At 45.4% G+C, this 20,582-nt stretch overlaps 1 protein-coding gene across 1 annotated transcript in view; it reads left to right on the plus strand.

Annotated features, from left to right (window-relative positions):
• The window catches only part of Acss1 (acyl-CoA synthetase short chain family member 1), a 60,563-nt gene that overhangs the window by 13,200 nt on the left and 26,781 nt on the right, over positions 1–20,582 (plus strand). The window contains exon 3 of the mRNA XM_005334588.4: positions 18,943–19,142. Within this exon, the coding sequence (XP_005334645.2) occupies positions 18,943–19,142 (200 nt within the window). The remainder of the gene's footprint in view (positions 1–18,942; positions 19,143–20,582) is intronic.

Raw genomic sequence — 20,582 nt, forward strand, 5'->3', positions numbered from 1 at the left:
AATTCTTTGAGATCATTCAGTGTGGAATATAGGTTTGGCATTAACACCTTCTTGGCCTGAGACTGGGGATGTAGTTCAGAGGTAGAGCAGTTGTGTAGGACGTACCAGGCCCTGGGTTTCATCCCTAGCACTGGAAAAAAAAAAACCAAAAAAAAAAAAAACCCAAAAAAACCCAAAAAAATCAAAACCAAAAAACCCAAACCTTAAGGCACAATTTGCCATAATTTTCCTTTACAACAAGCTGCCTAAATTGTGTGTCTTTTGTTCACATATCTTTCCACCCCTCACCTCTTCAGGTCTTCTGCTACGATCACTATCCTAGAGGTGGCTTCAGACTTCCCTGGTCTAATCATCTAGCAAGTCTTCACTGGGTGCCTTTGTGTCCAGCAGGCCAGGATAGGTTATGTGTAATAACAATCAATCCTCAAATTCCCGGTAGAGTGGCCACTTTTGACTGAATAGTCAAGGAGGTTCTCCCTGAAAAGGAGGTAGAAAGCTGACCATGGAAGTCATTTAAGCTGAAGTCCAATGACAAGGGGAATAATTTGCCCCGGGAACAGAAAAAAAGTACAAGTAGCTGGGACCTGGGAGTGAGGGGGACACTGGAGGAGTATTCAGAGAAATGGATACAGTCTGAAGAGAGTGAGTTACTCTCTGGCCATTTGAGTGACCTGAGGGTAAATGGGCCCCCACCATTGCTTTTCATTTGTTTCTCAAATTTCAGTTTTATCCCAGACCAAATTCACCAAGCCTGGTAAAACTGTGCTCAAATTAACTTTTGCATGCAGCAGTGGTGACGTTGGTTAATTTGCTGCAGCTCCCAGTGGAACTGGCCTGCTTGTCCCCCACCCCCACCCTATCCCTCAGGCCCATCAGAAACTTCACAGCTGTGGATCCTCAGCTTCTTTCCCTTACAGGGCTGAACTCTGGGCTTGTGTTTGCTTCTTATTTCTGTTCCCTATCTCCATCTTGCTTCTGAGAGCCTTGGGTCCACTGGACCCACCGAGTAAATCCCCATGCAGTCCTCCTGTGCACAGGGGATTATGAGGGGTGCTGGTCAAATAAATAGGGTGCTGTGACACTTTAATGATTTTGACTCAGCTCCATTTGTCTGTAAACAGACTTTTCTTCTGAAAAGGGCCTTAAGGCAGTTGCCTTGGGAGTCATCCTTCAATAAAAGATGAGAAACATCTGTGAGGCCAGAGGTGCTAACTGGATACCAGCTGTGAGCAGTCCAGTCCTGGCACTCCCTGGAGGACTAAACTCCTTCCATCTGTGTCCAGGGTGTGCTGGACCCTGGGGGCGGGTGGACCATGGGTTACACCCACTCCCAGCCTCTCTGTATGCTGCAGTCTTCAGCAGGGTGTGAACTAGGCTCCACGGCCCCCTGAAATGTCTGGTTAAACATAAACCATGTGGAATGTTCAGGACTGCGGCCAGTCCTGAACAAGGGCAACTTTAGTTCCATAGCAAAGAAGTAGCCTTGGGTCACAGACAAATTTATGAATACAGGTAAGGTATTTATTATTCTAAGAATGAGCAGACTTAGTCCAAAATGGTTTTGCTGATCTTAGCCAGGCTTAAAACCAGGTAGCTATTTCTATTTGCTTTTTGAGTGAAAAGTGTGCATACAGGTCATCTGTAATTGCAGCGAGTCCTTGAAGGACCCTGGTTAATCATCTTCCTGGTCATTTTAGGAGTTTGATATGAGATTTTCTTCCTGTCCTTCCACACTTACTGCTGGATGTCTACCAGCATGCTGGAGGGTGCACATGAACACACACACACACTCACACACACACTCAAGCACACAAGCCAGTGTTAAAACCAAGGGCAACTTAGTCATTGAAATGAAGTGCTTTCCTGCCCTGATGTCCCTGATGTCTCATGCAGCGGTACCACAGGAGCCTCAGAATAGCCACAACCTTTCTGAGTTCAAAGATTAACTTCTAAACTCATAGCCTCTTCCTTCCTTCCTTTTTTCCTTCCTTCCTCCCTTCCTCCCTTCTTTCCTCTTGTGGTGCTGGGGATGGAACTCAGGACCTCATACTTACCGGGTAAGACTTGTGCCACCAGTGGAGCTACAGCCCCAGCCTGCAGGCCCTTTAAAGCAACCCCATAGGACTGTACTTTCCATAGGTTGGGGTGTTGATGCAAGCTTACAAGTGGCTGGAAATTCTGCATGCTAACATGCCCCTGGGACAGTGACCAAGGAGAAAGAAATTTCTTGACTTTTACCCCTTACTTTGACCTCAGGCACAGCAGGCAGTTGTCAGTACCTGCAGACTCACCCTGGGATTGGCACAGTGGACTTTGCTCTGGAGGTATTTGCAGCCTGATTTTTCTCTGGTTATCATAGGACTTGGGGTCAGCAGAAAAAGTCAAATTCTGGTTTAGGATCATCCTCTGTTGGTTTGATGAATTGTGAAGTCACGTAGTCTCTCCAGGAACAATTTTCCCATCTATAAAATGGAGGCAGTAATTATAACCAAATGACTCTACAGTGATAGCACAAGGAGATGGTGGAATGCATTGAAGTGTAAATACTATCTGAGTGTGGTGGTGCATGCCCGTAATCCCAGCTACTAGGGAGATGAGACAGGAGGATTGCAAGTTGGAGGCCAGCTTCAGTAACTTAGGGAGACCATATCAACAGCTCACTCCCCATAAACTACGGGGCTTAGCCCTTAAGAACACACACACACACACACACACACACACACACACACACACCCCTACATGTCTCAAAATAAAAAATACAAAAGGCTGGTATTGTAGCTCAGTGGTAGACTGCCCCGTGGTTCAATCTCTAGTACCAACCCCTCCTCCAAACAAAACAAACCAATTAAAAACAATAAAAAATTATCCAGTAAAAAAGAATGATGATTATGATAGTAGCTACTATTTATTGAGTACTTACTAAGTTTGAGTTCTATTTTAAATACCATGACTGCATTATTTTAAAGACCACAATTTGTTTGGAAAAGAATAATAATGCTAATTATTATTATTACTACTTCCAACGTTTTATCATGAAAAAATTGAAACAGTGCACATACCATCTGCCCACCACCTAGATTTGTTTTGTCATGTGTGGTTTATCCATCATCCCTCTAAGTATGTTCCCAGACATCAGTATACTTTTCACAAGTCTCCATCATGCACATGATGAACTAGAGGACGTTATGTTTTTATTTTTCTCTTTTGATGTGAAATTTACCTGCAATGGAATGCACAAGTTTACATTTGCTGGATTTTGACCCATGCATACCCCTGTGGAACTCAAACTCATATTTTAAGAAGCAGAACAATCATTGCTTCAGAAAGTTCTTGTGTCCCTTCTTAGTTAATCATCACCCCTCCCCCAATAATCAACTTCCCGTGTGATTTATTTTCTGAATGGGTATCTTTTTTAAGCCAACCTTTCAGAAAAGGAGATAGCCTTAGGTGAAATTGTTTAACTAGGAGCAACTGTCTGGTGGGGGAAGCCATGGCTTGATTCCATGTCAGCAAGTTCAGAGCCAAGAACCCACATCACATGCCATAGGCTATGTCAGCGACTTCACTGGGACCTGATGCATCCTAGGACGAAGCCCTTCAAAATGGGCTACAGTCAGCATCCTTTTTCTGGGACTCAGCTTATGGGGGATGGTCAGTAATGTGTTTTCTTCCTCAGGTTCCCAGAACCTCTCACTCCTGGGTCTGCTAATTCCTTAGACAGGCTCATTTCTGAAGAATCACTGTCATGCTTCTTTGTGTCATGAATCAACAGCTCATTCCCCACAATCTATGGGGCTCAGCTCTTAAGAACACCTTCATGCTGAGAATTCATGAAAATCTCCACCATTGCTGTATCGCAGGCAGACACATACACATAGACACACACACACACACACACACACACACACACACACCTACACACATGTACCTTTTAAAAATTTTTTGTTACTGGGGGTTGAACCTGAGGTGCTGTTCCACCAAGCTGCATCACCGGCCCTTTTTATTTTTTTAAGATAGGGTCTGGATAAGTTACAGAGGGTCTTGCTAAATTGCTGAGGCTGGCCTTGAACTTGCAATCCTCCTGCCTCAGCCTCCCAAGTTGCTGGGATTACAGGTGTGAACCACCATGCCTGGCTACATTCACAGCTTTTAAACTTGTTTCCACAGCACTGGCAAAGCTCTGCTTCATGTTCTGTGATGGTTGTGTCGCCTCTTGATAGATATGCCCTAAGTTACTTAATCATTGCCTCTGGGTGGACACTCTTGTGGCCTTCAGGTGTGTGCTGTTTTGTATATTAGCGTTTAAACTCTACTTCACTTGGCCATAGACCTTTCCTGGGGCCAAGTGGTAGGGAGGCCTGGGGGGATTCACTTTAAGAACTTGGGGGGGATGCCAGTATCCTCACCTGGTTCCACTTTGTTCACATCACCAGTGCCTTCTCCCTGTGTCTTCAAAACCAGAGTTGAGTAGCAGCAGCAGGAGCCAATTCTTGGACACATCCTGCCAGAGGGCACTGAGGCTGGGATTCAGCCTGGGATTGATCTGTGCCCAGTTCCTCATATGTGACCTGAACCCCCTTTTAGCTTTCCTTTGCCCAGAGCCATCTGCCCAAGGAATCTAGCAGGCTCCTTGGAGCAGGGCCCCTGGAGGCCACTAGGCCAGGCATAGATAATTTGCATGCTCCCTGAAGCAAGGTGGCAAGAGAGCACTCTAGGCAGCTAGCTGCATCTTCTTACCATCCACATGTGCCTCTTTTAGAAGATGGTTCTTCTCATCTTAGTTCAGATGCACAGATTGTAGAGACTCTTGGGAGTAGACACACAGAAGTGCTTTTCTTTTGGCAAGATGATGTCAATGTTGGGGAGACTGATGAGGCTTCAGCTCTGCCACCTGCCTGGGTAGTATGTAATCTCCCTGCCAATCCTGGGGTCTAGGCCAGGGATTTCCAAGCTAGGGGTGGACACAGGCCCTTCAGAGCTGTTGGAGGCCTTGCAGCTGGTCTCACATCTGTTCAGCCTGTGGGGTGTGACCTGAAATAGGAGAGGGCAAGTTGTGAGAGCCAGAGTGAGTGTTTACCAAGCCGGAACCAGGGTCCTTTAATCTGAGGCTCTCTATAGGGGATTTTAATTTAAACTTGAGGCCAAATGAGAGTTTTTAAAATTAAACCATAAAAATCCAGGTTTTATCTCTGACCATCCTTGTGACTTTGGGGCCATCCCTCTGGGCCTCAGCATCCTCATCTGCAAAAGCAGAAATTAGAAAACCTTGAGTACTGTCCAACCCTGGTGGACTTGAGCCAGGAAGGCGGGTCCTAATCAGCATTGTGAAACATGGTGGAGCATTGTGGGTCCCCCGAGTGTGCTGGGGAGGACAGCATCATGTGCCTGAATCATTCAGCATCTGTGGCTGAATGATTTCCACAGGGCTGATTTCCTGGGATTTCATTCTGGGCCTTTTACTTGGGTGGGAGTTGGGTGCAGTGAGAAAGCCCTGCCCAGAGGAGCAGAGGGGATGTCAGGCCTCCCTGGCTCTTCCTGCCACAAACCCCTCAGTGGGCATGGAGGGCAATGGTTTTATCTTTGGGAGGGCTGGGTGAACGTTGGACATCATCGAGAATTCACATAGCCAGTGTCTAATGTGGAGGGCCCACAGGGAAGCACAAGATGGGACTTGTCTTGTGGTGTGCCCTTTTTATCTGGGGAAGAGGGAACTGCTATACATCACATGCTGCAGCCAGCTGGGGATGGGGTGGGGGATTTTCATGTTGGAGCTGCCTTCCTAACAGGCTTGTTTCTGCCTAGGGTGTCTTCAGCGTGGTCACTTAGGAAGGTCACAGAAGAGGCTGGTGTCGGTGGATTCAAGTGGTAGGAAGCAGGAAGTCACTCTGTACGCAACACCCAGTTGCAGAGGGCTTCAGGGAGGGCTGAGTTTTGAGAGGCAGAGGAAGGAAGCATGAGGATGAAGGCAGGAGGAACCATGGGAGGTATGCATGTTGCAGGGCGTGTATAAGGACCTTGCTTAGCATCTGGGTGGCCATCTTAAGCGACAACTGTCATTTTAAGGGAAAAGTTTCGCTTTCCCTCCCAGAGGCATTTCTGAGAAAGGCTCTCCCTCATACCAATCCAACCCTTAACTGCTGCATTAGGACCCACCCGGCTCTGATTCCTGAGCCTCCCCCATAAAAGTCCCAGAACTCAAGCCTGTTTTGCCTCTCGCTCCTATAGAGAGATGGCCTTTATTGGTCAGCTCGGACCAATAGATTCTTGTGTATATCTCTGCCTGGTCTCTGTCTTTTCATTTTCTCGATTACCCATCTCTCGTTCTTCTCTTTCCCTTAAGTGTGTCTTCACCAAGCTGCCAGATGCCTGCTTTGTCCCCTGACTATGTGTAACTCACAGCAAATCACCTCTCTGACCCTCAGTTTTTTTTTTTTTCTGCACAATAGAATCATGGTTTTCCTCCCCTGGCTTGCTGAGTGTTGCTTGGGACACATAGGATGAAAGCCCAGACCTGTGTTTGGAGAGGAAGGGTCTATGTTTGCTGCATATTGGGATTAATTTAAGGTCAGCAGAGTATTTCAGAAGCATAGGGCTGAGGATGTCTGTGTCTGCTAGGCTCAGGAGTGGGTGGGTGAGTGGGATTCCACCTTAAGTGCATTAGCAAAAGGCAGCCCCATCCCTCCCCATGCCTGCATTTCTTCCTTAGCACCTCACATTACTTGCTTTAGAGAACAAGCTCCTTTATTAAAACATTGAGGCAGTTGAGGGAGGCTCATTAACTGACTGAGGTTGATAGATACAGTGGGATGAAATGGGTGAAACAACCCTCTCTGCAGTTGGTGTGTTCAGGGAACCCCAGAGTTGGAGAGAGAGGTCAGAGGCTCCTGGGCCACAGGTGATGTTCAGGCCTGGCTTCCCCACCTGAGAGGAGGTGGCACTCTGGGTGGTCATCTGAGTAACTCCATTTGGGAAGGTTGGTCTGGAATCTGCATGCTGGCAGTGGGAATCTAAAAGAAACTCGGTATTACTCGATATGCACAAGTTTTTAAGCCAGCACCTACCTTGCCTTAAGATTTTGGCTCCAGATATTCAAGCTGGGAAATGGTTCTGTTCTTTCTATATATGACCACTGTTTCAGGGCACTGTTTAAGGTTTTCAGAATTTCATATTTTGGAATAGCTGCATCTTCAGACTGCAGCAGCAATGACCTTACATCTGGATGTCTCCAGAAACCTTGATGGGGAAATTTCTGAGAATTCTTTGGGAGTAAAGCCTGGCAGAGGTTTAATTCCAGGACACACACATGCTTCCCTGAGAGCTGGTGCCCCCCTTTTGTGAATCCCCTTTCTGCATGCAGGAGTTTGCAGGGAGTGACCAAATTGTGGGAGGTGGAGGGGTGCTGGCTCCTGGAGAGGAGGCAGGGCTCTGGCTACCAAGGGGAGCATTGATGCTCAATGCTTGGGGCTTATGGAATCTGTGAGTAGGCAGCCAGGGTTTTGTTATTCCCAGTTTGTGTTTTTCCTCCTATTTTTGCAGGTTCTTGAGTAAGGGGTTAGTCTGATTCACAGCTTTGTTGTAGGCTGCACTTTGGTGTCCCTTGGCCATGTGGGTGGGGTCTCCAACAGGGCAGCACGGCCAGTATTAGGTACCAGGAGGTTGACACCTTTTACCCTTCTATACTGCCTTGAAATGTGTTTTGCCCTGGCCCATCTCCCTATTCCCTCCCCCAGGAGTTGAATCTTCATTCTTTTGCCTTCTCATCCCCTTCCATTTTCTCCTCCCATGGTAGGGGGAGCACAGCTGTGCCCCTGCAGCTAGAGCCCAGCCCTGGGGAGGATGAGGATGGACTGTGGGGGCCCCTGCTTATTCCTCTGGAAGACACCTACCCTCCCCCTGCTCCCTTATGGTGCTACCCTTCTCCCCAGTACAGGGCAAATGCTGAAATGGATAATCCTAGTTTCTATTCCTGACCCTAACTCCCAGAAATCCTCAGGAACTGGGACATTTACATAGCTGGAAAAACCAGAATTAGGATTTGAGCTCAGTTTTGGCTGGGACCATCCACTGAGGAATCTGAGGCTCAAGTCCTGTGCTTGAAAGAGGTAAAGGTGGGGTGCTTTACCACTGAGCTACATCCTCAGTCCTTTTTATTTTGCTGAGGCTGCCAGGAACTTGCAATCCTCCTACTTTAGCCTCCCCAGTCACTGGAATTGTAGGTTTGTGCCACTGCCCCTCCTCTTCTTCCACTTCCTTCTCCTCCTCCTCTTCCTCTTCTTCCTCCTCCTCTTCCTCCTCCTTCTTTTTACTGACAATTTTTAAGTTGTTTATTGGAAGTATTAGGTTTTTTAAAAACCCACTAATTATTTTGCTATACAAAATAAAACTAGTAATATGAACTTTTAACATTTTGGTATAGAATTAATAATAAGGAAAAAGATGCAAACCAACCAAGAGGTAAAAAGTTTTTAACAGTGGCACTGTGTACAAACATTTTTTACTCAAGTGAACATCCAGGCTAATAATTTATTTTCTTTGCTGATATTTCTCACAAACCTTTTAATAAGCATGGTTCTTGGTGGTGTGTGCAGGGTCTGTGTGCAGACAGTGTACCTTCTTACTAATAGGATGATTATCTTCCAGATGGCTAGAGCCATAGAGGACAAGCAGACACTCATAAAGCATGGATACCACTTGGGAAGGGGCTCATCAGTGCCAGAAAGTTTCAGGACCATCTTGAAACTTTGATCTGGATAATGCTTGAGTGTAGGAAGTAGGAAAAAGTGGGGATGATGGCTGTGGAGTCCTGAAGGCTGGACTGGGTCACAGGTGGATGTTGTGATCCCTATCATAGGAGGAGGAAATGAAGGGGGGACAAGGGTAAAGGAATAGAGATGCAGCCCCTGGAGGAGAGGACAGGGAGATGAGCCAGGATGTCTCTGCACCCACTGTGTGCTGGGTGCTGGCTGTGCTGCTTGCTGGGCAGTAAGGAGCAGAGAGCACAGGGTGCCAGGGAGGGAGACAGCTTGGGTGTTGGCTGCTTCTCAGAACAGTGGCCACAAGCCTGGCACTGTATCACCTTCATATCTTTCCTTGATTCTCTGTGGCTGTACAAATCTGGTCAGAATGTTGTTACAGACCTTGCTGGCAGAAGGAGATTTGGGAATCTGCATTTGAAAATGAACCTGTTAATGCAGTTGCAATGACCCCAAGGGAAATGTATCTGTTAGGATTCAGGTGCAGAAAGCAGATTCTCTGTGGCTCTTTTAAGCACAAAGGGAGTTTCTACAGGGTGCTCATAACCTGTGATGAGGGAGGACCCCCTCCAGGGTGTACAGTCAGCCTGGAGGCACAATCTCCAAGGAACTCTGGCTTCAGCAGACTCTTGGCACCCTCAAAGGTAGGGGGACTGCTCCAGAAAAACCCAGCAAAACAAAGGTGTGCCTTGCAGCCTCTCCCATGTGCAGTTCTTGTTTACCTACAAAGGTGCCAGGTGCAAAGGCGTCTTAAGGGAATTATGCTCCCTGGGGAGGCTGGAGTGGATGCTATGTAGAAACCAGTGAAGACAAGTCAGGTGCAGCCCTGTGGGGGAAGGAATAGGGAGTTGAGCCAGGGCAAGTCACATTTCAAGGAAGTGTAGAAGGGTAAAAGGTTTCAACCTTCTGATACCTGATATTGGCTGTGATGCCCTATTGGAGACCCCCACGCCACATGGCTGAGAGATGTTGATGCCTAGGGGTGGGGTTAACTGTTGTAAGATGAGGAGCAGACCTGTCGCTTCCCAGATCCCAGGCCACAAGCAAGGCCTTGCTGATCCCTCCACTTCTTGCAGTTGAACAAACTCTCAGGTATTCCTGTTGTGACAAGGCCTTTTTGGTTGCTACCACTGCTCAAGGTCTGCCATAACTAACAGGCTATGATTTTTTTTTTTTTTGCTGTTGTTGTTGTTCTACTTATTGTACACAAATAGAGCACAACTTTTCATTTCATTATACGTGATGTACAGTCACACCATTCATGTAATCATACGTGTACATAGGGTGATAATGTCTGTATCATTTCACCATCTTTTCTACCCCCATACCTGCTCCCCTCATCTTACTCCCCTCTTCACTATCCAAAATTCCTCCATTCTTCCCTTTTTTCCTGCCTCCCCATTATGGATCAGCATCCACATATCAGATAAAACATTTGACCTTTGGTTTTGGGGGATTAGCTTAGTTTGCTTAGCATTCTCCAACTCCATCCATTTACCTGCAAATGTCATAATTTCATTCTTCTTTAAGGCTGAGTAATATCCCATTGTGTATATATACCACAATTTCTTTATCCATTCATCTATTGAAGGGCATCTAGATTAGTTCCACAGTTTAACTATTGTAAATTGACAGGCTTTGATCTTGACCCCTAACTTATTAATTCCACCCAGAGTAGGCTTATCTGGATGTGGATTCCTGGTAGGCCAAAGCTTTTTCAAAATAACAGTCTTCTATTTTGACATTTTAATCCCATTAGTTTTCTGGTTGTTAAAACTAAATTGTGATTGTTTTCTAGCCTCAGAATTTGTGTAATGTTTTTTGGCATGTTTCCACTGGTGCAAATAGGAATGCTTTTGTGAAATTGCAGAGGTTCACATACTACTTCTGAAGTGGTACATGGCCTCTAGTGGGTTACAGCAGAGATGAGATGCATGAACTTGTGCAGTGGCCTGGCTGCCAAGGGAGAATATATGAGCATGTTCTCTGCTCTTGATCCCATGATCAGGAATGAAGTGGAGTCTGGGAGTCCAGCCTCTGAGCTTATACAGAACTTAACTCCATCTGAAACTCAAGGTCAGAGAGACTGTGGCCTCAATAGAGAGGTCATGTGGCTTGGAATAAAACAGAAGCAAGCATTTGCTCTTCCCTTTTTCCCAAACTTACAATTTGAGCTTTTGTTGACAATTACTTATTATTGAATGAATAATAAAATGAATGAAATAAATAAATGACTAGCAATTATTGTTTCATGAAGGAAAAAAAATATGTGAACTTTAAGGGCATTCTTAAGGAATGGGGAAGGCAGTTTTTGAGATAGATTGCTAGGAGAGACGAGAAGGCTGCCCCTGGAGCAAGGCAAGGTTAGTTAGTGATTCCCAAGTCTTATGAGGTTGGTGGCATCAAGTACTCCTCAGAATGATTGTGTATATAGTGTTCCAACACTTCATTCACTTGAGTCACATTTATAGTTTAAAATTAGCAGTGGGTAGAAATATTTACACTGGTATAAGCAGCAAATTTTACAAAGCAGAGCTTTTCTTTTTAGTTGTTAAGTTCTGAACCTGTTACCAACTCAGGTCTCAGGCAGTCATGCCAGACTTGGTGCCCTCTGAATGTGACCTGGTGACTGTGCCACCTTCCTGCTGACTTTCCTCCAGGTATTAATTTGTAGTGTTCTTTGGACCCACAGAAAAGCCTAGAAATAGAATGACTCCTAATTTGCACTCGGTCTGGAACTTTCTATGTGAACTCAGCTTCTCTGTGTTTTGCCTTTGCTGCTGCAGAAAAATGAAATTGCACAAGGCAATCTTGAGAGACAGATGGCACAGGGAACATGCAAACCCGAAGTGGGACCTGAACAAAAACATCCTGTGGCTTTTTTTTTTTTTTAAACCAAGGGAATAGTGAATGCTTTTAGGAAGTTAAAACCTACATCCTCTTCCAAACCTCACCAGGGAAAGGACTTAATTATGTGGATTGGGAGGTAAACAAGTCTGTCCTGCCAGTAGATGAATGTTCTGCCAGGACCTAGCTGTTTTCAGGGCTGTCTTCCAGGCTTGGAGTCCACTTGGAGGGTGTGCTTGTCCAGAGCCACCAGCCCGCAGGAGCCTGGGGAAGGAGGGAGTTCTTAATGTGTTGACACCTGGTTTCCTCAGAAATGTGAGCTGTGCTTTGTGGCTAGAAGGGAAAGAACTTCTTTTTCGGGGGAAACTCGGGGAAACAAGATTCCGGCCAAGGACAACTGCTGAGAGGTCCAAGAGGAAATCAGGCATTAATGAGGTCTGCCTGGTTACTTCTATTCGACAAGGGTGTCCTTTAACGGGTCAACTGCATACTGACTCTGGCCAGGATGTGAGATTTGACCTGGATGTGTCTGGCAAGACACCCTGAAATAGGGGGTCTTGAATATGGAACCACCCCTATACTCTCCCCCTGTTTTGCATTCTGATGATGGGAGGAAGTCTCAATTTATTACTCACGGATAAGGGCAGGTTTTTAGCACTTCTCTTGGTAATTTCCTCTCCTTCTTCTTCTTTTTTTTTTTTTCTTTTTGTGGTACCAGGAATTGAAACCAGGAGCACTTAACCACTGATCCACATCCCCAGCCCTTTTTGTATTTTATTTACAGACAGGGTCTCACTGAGTTGCTTAGGGTCTCGCTAAAGTGCTGAGACTGGCTTTGAACTCTTTCTGTCTCCACCTCCTGAGCCGCTGGGATCACAGGCTTGTGCCACTGCACCCAGCGGTAATTTCCTTCTTGAACAAGAATCAGTCTTAGGTTTAGAGCCCTTGGTTCACTTGGGTTGGAGTTGGGAACTGAATCCAGGGCCTTGTGTGCACATTCTAAGCACATACTTTACCACTGAGCTCTGCCTCCAACCGGGTTCATTCTTAAAATACATTTATATTAAAAAAGTAAATTAATCCAAGGAAAAATGGTGCATTAAATAGCAAGAGCATTGGCAATTGGTAAAAACCATGAAGCTTGCAAGTTTTATGACAGGAAAACAACAACAACAAAAAAAACACAAAAAACAAAAAACCCAACCACAAGTGTTCTGATGTTGAAGCTCATGAAAAGAACTGGGTATGAGCTGGGACTCCCAGGGGAGACTAGGCCTAGTATCAAATTCTACTCTGACTCATTCAATGGGGCAGCCTTGAGAAAGTGGCTTAACTTCTCTGTGTGTTTCCTCATCTGGAAAGTGGAGGGGAATGAAGCCTTTGAGCCCCTAGGCTGGAGTTGAATGGTGCTATTGTTTGGATCTTAAATGTCTCCCAAAGGCCCATGTGTTAAAGGGTTGGTTACCAACATGTAGGGACTATTGAGAGGTGGTGGAACCTTTAGGAAGTGGTGCCCACTGGAAGGAAGCTAGGTCACTGTGGGCATGCCCTTGAAGGGAACAATGGGATTCCAGCCCCTTCCTCTCTCTCTTTTGCTTCCTGGCCACCATGAGGAATATATTATGCCTTATGTACTGTGCTGCCACAGGCCCAAACAACAAGGACAAGTGACCATGGACAAAAATCTTTGAAATTGTGAACCAAATAAACCTTTTACTTTATTAAGTTGATTATTTTAGGTATTTTGTCATGGTGATGAAAGGCTGATGCAAATGAGTGCTTTGGTGTAAACTATTTGGAACAGCCTTTACTGTTGTCATTTCAAGGGAAGGAAGTGAGAATTGAGGTGGAGGTGAAGGAAGGCCAGAAGAGGGAATTGGGGGGGGGACCTGTCTCTTAAAGATTGAGGAAGTAGGAGGTGGCCTGGGGAAAAGGTTCCCTGTGCTCACAGTGGGAGGTAAGTATGACTGGAGACAGTGGGGTGATGCACAGCTGGTGATGGATGGGTTGCTCAGAAAGTGCACAGTGGGCCTGCCTTCCTTCTGACCTCTGGGAGTCACAAGCCCCAGCTGAGAATCTGGACCCCAGAACTGGCAGCAGCTCCGACAGTGGGTGACTCTGCTCCTTCTCAGAACCATTCCTGCTGTTAGTATCTGCCACCAGGGCATAGAGCAGCTGGGCTGCAAGGCACCTGCACATACTTGTGTCGCATTGACTCTGAGCAAGGGATGTGGATTGTGCCAAGCAAATTGTTCTCCTTCCTCTCCTTGAGGTACCCAGCTCTGTTAGGGAAGTACTAACTACATTTTTTTTTTCCCATTTCACAGTCTGTCATTTTCTGCAGTGATTATAATTGCTGTATATAGGGCATCTTTACAGGCCCTTGGGATGTGGCTGAAGGTATTTTGCTCAGTAGTAGAGCAATTGCCCAGCGTGCTCAAGGCCCTGAGTTCAATTCCCAGCATGGTAAAAAAACAAACAAACAAACAAAACTTAAAATAAAAAATCAAAGGTGCCCAGGACTTCATATTTGTGCTTCACAAGCATTATTAGTGGTAGGCCCTGTTATCAGGCCATCTCAGGGGTGTCGAGAGCTGGAGGGGCCATCTCTGGGAAACTCTCGGAGTTCAGTACTTTCCATAGAGTACACCAAAACCTTAAGGAAAACGCTGGGTATGATGGCGTGCACTGGTACAGTCCCAGCTTCTTGAGGTTGAGGTAGGAGAATCACTTGAACCAAGGAGTTGGAGACCAGCGTGGGCAACAGATTGAGAACCCTGTCTCAAAAACAAAGCAAAAACAAAGGAACAGACGAACAAACAAAAGAACCAAACAAAAGAAAAATGTTTTCTGCAAGGAATTTAGAAAACATACTGCTTGAGGGACTGGTTGACCCCTGGCAACTGGGCTTTTATTTCCTGGGAACCCCAATGTATCTTGGGCCTTGCTTGGCAGATAGAAGCTTGGAGACATTTTTTGTGTTTAAGTGTGGTTTCTGCTCTATATTTTCATAGCAGTTTCTCTTTACTAAAAGGTCAGGGTCACACAAACAAATAATGTATAAGGAGCTTCATACTTGGTTTAAGAGCCTGGTTAACTGATTTCCAGGGCTTCTATACTTTTATTGGTAGTAATTAGCAGAGTGAGCCAATGTCATTACCATTAATTCAAATTTAGTGGCTATGGAATGTCACGGTCAGAGGAGTCTGTGCCTTGGCCTGATTCCATGAGTTGTGAGCCACCTCTACCCAGAGTGAAGAAGTCTGTCTTGCTATGTTCCTCTTTCCTAAAATCCATCCTTTTTTTTCCCCTCACCACCTCTATTTTGCAGAAACAGTATGCTGAAGAAAATATTAAGTTCTAGAGACAGCATATGCATCTAAACATGAAATTGACACCTTTGCCTCAGCACAAGGGTAGAGAGGACAGAGGTGACTGTGCCTGTGAAACACCTTGTGTCTGTCACAGGTACAGGAGAATGCAGGGTGGGTTTGGACTCTTGTTTCATGCTCATTTGTTCAACAAATATTTATCGAGAATCTTTTATGAACTAGGCTTAGTTCTAGATGCTGGGAAGACAGCAATAAATGAAAATGAAATCTTTGCTCAAGTAGACCTTGTACTCTAGAGGGACAGATGGATCATAAAGAAGATAAATCTGTCAGCGAGTGTTTATTTCATGATTACTGAGAACAAGAGATACTGTAGGAAATGAACAAATTATGCAACCTCAATCTCTCTCTCTCTCTCCCTCTCTCTCTTCTCTCTCTCTCTCTCTCTCTCTCTCTCTCTCTCTCTCTCTCTCACTGGGGATTGAACCCAGGGATACTTTATCATTGAGTTACAGGCCCAGTCCTTTGTTTTTTACTTTGAGACAAGGTTTCACGAAGTTGCTTAAGGCCTTGCTAAATTGCTGACGCTGGCCTTGAACTCATGATCCTCCTACCTCAGTCTCCTGAGCTGCTGGGATTACAGGAATGTGCCAACAATCTTGGCTCTCAATTTATTCCTTAAACACAGCATAGAAACAACTTATCTTAATTCCCTGGGCTGGTATCAGGAAATGGCTAGGAGAGAAAGATACTTTCAAATATTAACCATGAAGAAACAGCTTTGATTGGAAGATGTATGAAAGCAAATACCAGTGCATTTCTTCCTTCTCTTTTCTCTGAACTCTGTTTCCAGCTGTTTCCTGTTTTGGGCTTATATTAGATCCTGAGGCTGGGGAGCAGGGGGTGCATTATAGTCTGAGTTCATGCAGGTGTCATGTTGGTGACAGATTCTTGCAGTCAGATATTGTATCTTTAATACTGAACACAAATTATTCCCAGTCGATGTTATGAGTTGCATACGGAAGGGCCAGTCAGCCCCTGAAGGCCAGCCAGAAAAATATTTGGTCTACAGTAAAAGCTGGGCCTTGAGTAGTCTACATTGCAGACAAACTTTAATGTCCTGCTCAGTACCTGACCAAGTGTTATATTACTCCTTGAACTTAAAGCTCTAACTCATTTTACTGGTATCATTTCTAAGAAAGCTGCCTGTTGCTGAACCTTGGAAAGTGCACTAGGTGCAAGATCGAATATCCTGTAACAAAGAGGAAGCTGAGGTTTCCGGAAGCTAAGGCCCAAAAGCTCTTCTGAGTGGCTGTTTTTTTTTTTCTTTTTTCTTTTTTTCTCTTTTTGTGGTGCTGGGGATAGAGCCCAGGTCTTTGCACATGCCAGGCAAGTGCTGCACTCTGAGCTATACCTCCTAGTCAAACGTTATTTTTTTTTTTTTGATGTGGAAGCAGTAGCATTTTGGTTTGTGGAAGAGTTTGAGAAGTCACAAATATTCAAAAACATGATTTTGAACAGTTTCAGAGTACTTAGACAGAACTATTTGAACAGCATTTATTTTTCAATGATTTCAAGACCTAGATTTGCACCAGGCCACTAGGTGCATATGGAGGCCCTCAGTCTCCCAAGGAACACATGGAAGCTCCAGCTCCTTGGTGCATGTTGAAGCCTTTAGTTCTCCAGGGAACACGTGGTCAGCCTCAACCTGGTCTGTAGAGCCTCCTTTGGACTGTGGTTAGCTGCCCAGTTTCAGTGGCTGGGCAACTTCTGCCCTCCCAGGGAAAACCCACTCATTCCTTTCTGGCTCAATCTTCTGTCCTGAAAGCTTGCTGTGCTGCCCCCAGTGACTGAGCTCCAGGACATTATCCCTCTCATTTTCTTTGTCCAGTGCCAAAATCCTTGCACATCTCCCTGTGAAGATGCCTTGAATGGGATTCTAGGTGCTTAAAATGAGATTTTTTTTTAATCACCAAGTAAGTTAGTTGATTTTAGTCATGTTAGGAAAGATTTCAAAGATTTCTGGGAATTCTCATCTGTTGGGAAAGAGAATACCTACTGAATATTCAGCAGGGTCCTGGGTGGCTCCTTTTTCTCATTAATGCTTGCATCAGTTAAATGAGATAGATGGTGCTTACTTTTTCTCACAATTATATGGCAACTGAGAAGTACAAGCTCCCCTGCCAGGGCAGCTATTACAGAAAGTTAACCCGAGTCTTTCTATATGGAGAGTCCACATTCAAACTGCTGCTTTAGGTCTGTAGAATAAAAGCTGAATTTCAACACCATTGATTGATGGCAGTCAAACCTCCATCTCCCTCTACACTGCCCAGAGGCTTAAGCCCTCAGAGCTATGAAAATGGACCCCCCTTTGAAGGCTCAGAGTTGCTCTTTTGTGTTGACCCAAGTTGCTTCTTTAGCACTGTAGGAGGCCCTCACAGCCTCCTTTAAGAGTGTTTCTGGGCCCTAGAGTCTGTGATTTTGGTCAGGGGGGTGCTCTTTCCTTGGAACTTAGGCAAGGGGTGGGTGGAGCGCCACTCAATGGTGCCTTTGTCCTCCTTTGAAAGCTTTAAAAAGAAAAGATGAAATTCCTCAAGAGGGGCTGGATCCAGGCTGGGCGGGAGCTCCCCAGCCTGGGAGAAGTGCAGGCTGGACTTGGGATTTGGTTCTCATCTGGTCTCCTTTGCAGGATGGCATTGGCAGGAAACAAAGCTCTCCTTGAGGTCCCTGCTTAAGATGGGGACCCTTCATTTTCATTTCACTGTGGTTTCCCAGCAGCCTCTTAATGAGCTTCATCTTTGACAGCTCTTTGAACAAAGGGGAACTAAACTTATTAGGTCTTGCATAGCTCAAAGGAGGGAGGGTCTTGCCTCTAACGCATCTGCAGAGTTCTGTGCTGCCCGGCTCAGGGGCCCTTTTCAGCAATGCAGAGAACCGGAATGTGACGAGTGGTAGAGAGCCCAAGTCCAGAGAAAAGGGGTTTCTTCTCATCCTATCCATCTGTGCTAGTTCTTTTTATTTAAAAAAAAAATTGGGTAAAATTAAACAGCAAAAATAGGGGAATGACTGGTTACTGCAATTGCCAAGTTCAAGTTCAGTGAGATAGGCTGGAACATAGTTAAAGGGAACTGAAGGATATGGACAATAGGTCTCAGCTTGCTTCCGCAATTGCCTTTGTTTTTCTTCATTTTCTGCTCCGCACAGTACAAGGAGGCAGCTCTCAAGTACTTAGAGATAAGCGTTTTGGATTCTGATGGGCTGGAATGGATCACGTGTCACTCCTAACCTACTCATCTAGGTTCAGGTTTGATTGAGTTCTGATTGGCTGGTGAACTCAAGTTTGTGGTAGGACCGGGAGGGGTTGGGCACTGATACCGCTTAAACCAAGGGGAACCACCCATCTGTGCTCCTGTGCTTATTTAGTGCCTGCCATCTCTGCTTCTGGGCTTCCAGCAGGGTTGCAGATCCCATCCTACCTTCCCTCCAGATTCTGACTTCACAGAATTGAGGACTCTTCTATTAAGGCCTGTGACCCTGACTGGCAAGAGGGTTTCTTGGCCACTGGCCTGTGTTGTTCAGAAAACTGGGGTCTCCTGTTTCCTTACTGAAGATCTAACTAATGAGATGGGTCTTTCTTTTGGAGGAGAATATTTTCAGACGTCCCTTATATATAATCTGTGCTTCAGATACATGTGGTGGCAAAGATAGACTTATCAGCTTAGCAATGTCTCAGTGAATGTACAAATGTTAAAATTATTTCTTTCTGGAAATGAACTTGCTATGCAACAAGTATTCTGGTACCTGCTAAATTTTGTGCACTGGGCTGGAGGTATGATACTTGCCACTTGTGAATTGTTTCAGCCCATGTATGGAAGATGATATGTCATGAGCTTTGTAATGTTTTGAACAACCAATAAAAAAAAAAAGAAATTATATAACAGGAATAAAAAAAAATTTCTGTGTCTTGGCTCTTTCCTATCTCTGATGGCTTTCTCTTCCCTGTACTACAGAGAACTGCTGGAGACCACCTGCCGCCTGGCCAACACGCTGAAGAGGCATGGAGTACACCGAGGGGACCGTGTGGCCATCTATATGCCTGTGTCTCCACTGAGTGTGGCAGCAATGCTGGCCTGTGCCAGAATCGGAGCTGTCCACACAGTTGTCTTTGCTGGATTCAGTGCAGAGTCCTTGGCTGGGAGGATCAACGATGGTGAGCACATGGACTGGGGAAAGGAAGAACCCAGGAATCCCCTGGTCCTTGTTCCTGTGGGGCCTGGTTACCAAGGAGGAGACTAGAAGTAGGGCTAGAAATAAATGAAAAGTTACACAGCCAAATGACAATGCTACCAGGGTGACTACATGGGTGACCAAGCTTTTGTTCTGTGAGCTGAGATCTGAGCATGTTGGATTTAGCCAGGAGAAGAAGGGAGGAGAGAGTTCCAGGTAGAGAAAATAGGCTGATGGTGGCAAGAGTTTAGTGTGTGTGAGGCCAGGAGGAAGCTGGCCTGGTTGTAGCACAGGAGGGAAAAGTAGGGAAATTGAGGTGAGGCTGTGCATGAGGAGGTACTGCAGGTTGGTAGCTTTCTGTTGTGCGGAACAAAGGGGTGAATCATCTCCAGAGATCTGGAGTCAGGTGAGGGGGCATGTGATAGATATATCCTTAAGGGTTTCTGACTGCAGGTTAGACTCCTGGACAGAGCAGAACAATAGTGTCTCCCCGCTCTTGCTATTGTCAAAGGGCTGAGTGTCTGGATCATTGTCCAGTATGTGGCTGGTGGCCCAGTGTCTGTGCAGTCTTATTCCTGCTCTTCTTACAGAGTCCCCTGAGCTGGCTTTCTAAAGAAGGTGCCAGTTTCCGGGAACCATTTAGAGTTCTTCTGTCTCACTGAAGACTTGCCTGTGAATTGAGCAGAGTTAAAGGACTGAGTTTTTAGAACCTGCTGACCAGCCTTTTTAAAAATGTCCCGGAAGCCCTTCAACTCCCCTTTAGGGTTTCTCATCCACTTTCAAGGAATGGTGCTGCCATCTCTTCTGCTTTTCGCCTCTCTAGAACTTTACAGCACCCAATCTGTGCCAGACACTGTTCAAAGCACTTTGCAAAGATTATCTTCTTTAATTTTTACTAACTTAGTCCTCATGCATTTGTATAAAATTGTACTCTTATTTTGTTTTTCTCCTTTAAAATTTTCACTGTGACCATTTCAAAGAGTAAAACTCAGTGGCAGTAAGTACATTTGCAGTGGTGTACAATCAGCATCACTATCTAGTTCCAGAACTTTCTCATGGCCCCAACCAGGCATGTTATACCTGCCAAGAAGGCATTCCTGATCTGGGGGTGGTGGCACACTCCTGTAAATCTCTGCAGTTTTGGAGACTGAGATAGGAGGATTGCAAGCCGGGAAATTTAGTGAGAACTTGTCTCAAAATAAAGAGTGAAGAGGGCTAGGAATGTAACTCAGTGGTAGTGTCCCGGGTTTACTCTTTAGTACTGCTCCCTGCCCCCCCCCCCAAAAAAAAGAAAAAAAAAGTTATACCCCTTTCCTCCTGTCTAATCTCTGGCAACCACTTATTTTTTGATTTGCCAATTCTGGATATTTCAAATAAAGGAAATTGTACAATACATGATCTTTTGTGTTTGGCTTTTTTTTTT

This window comes from Ictidomys tridecemlineatus, chromosome 5 (assembly GCF_052094955.1).
Source record: "Ictidomys tridecemlineatus isolate mIctTri1 chromosome 5, mIctTri1.hap1, whole genome shotgun sequence".
Lineage (NCBI taxonomy): Eukaryota > Metazoa > Chordata > Mammalia > Rodentia > Sciuridae > Ictidomys > Ictidomys tridecemlineatus.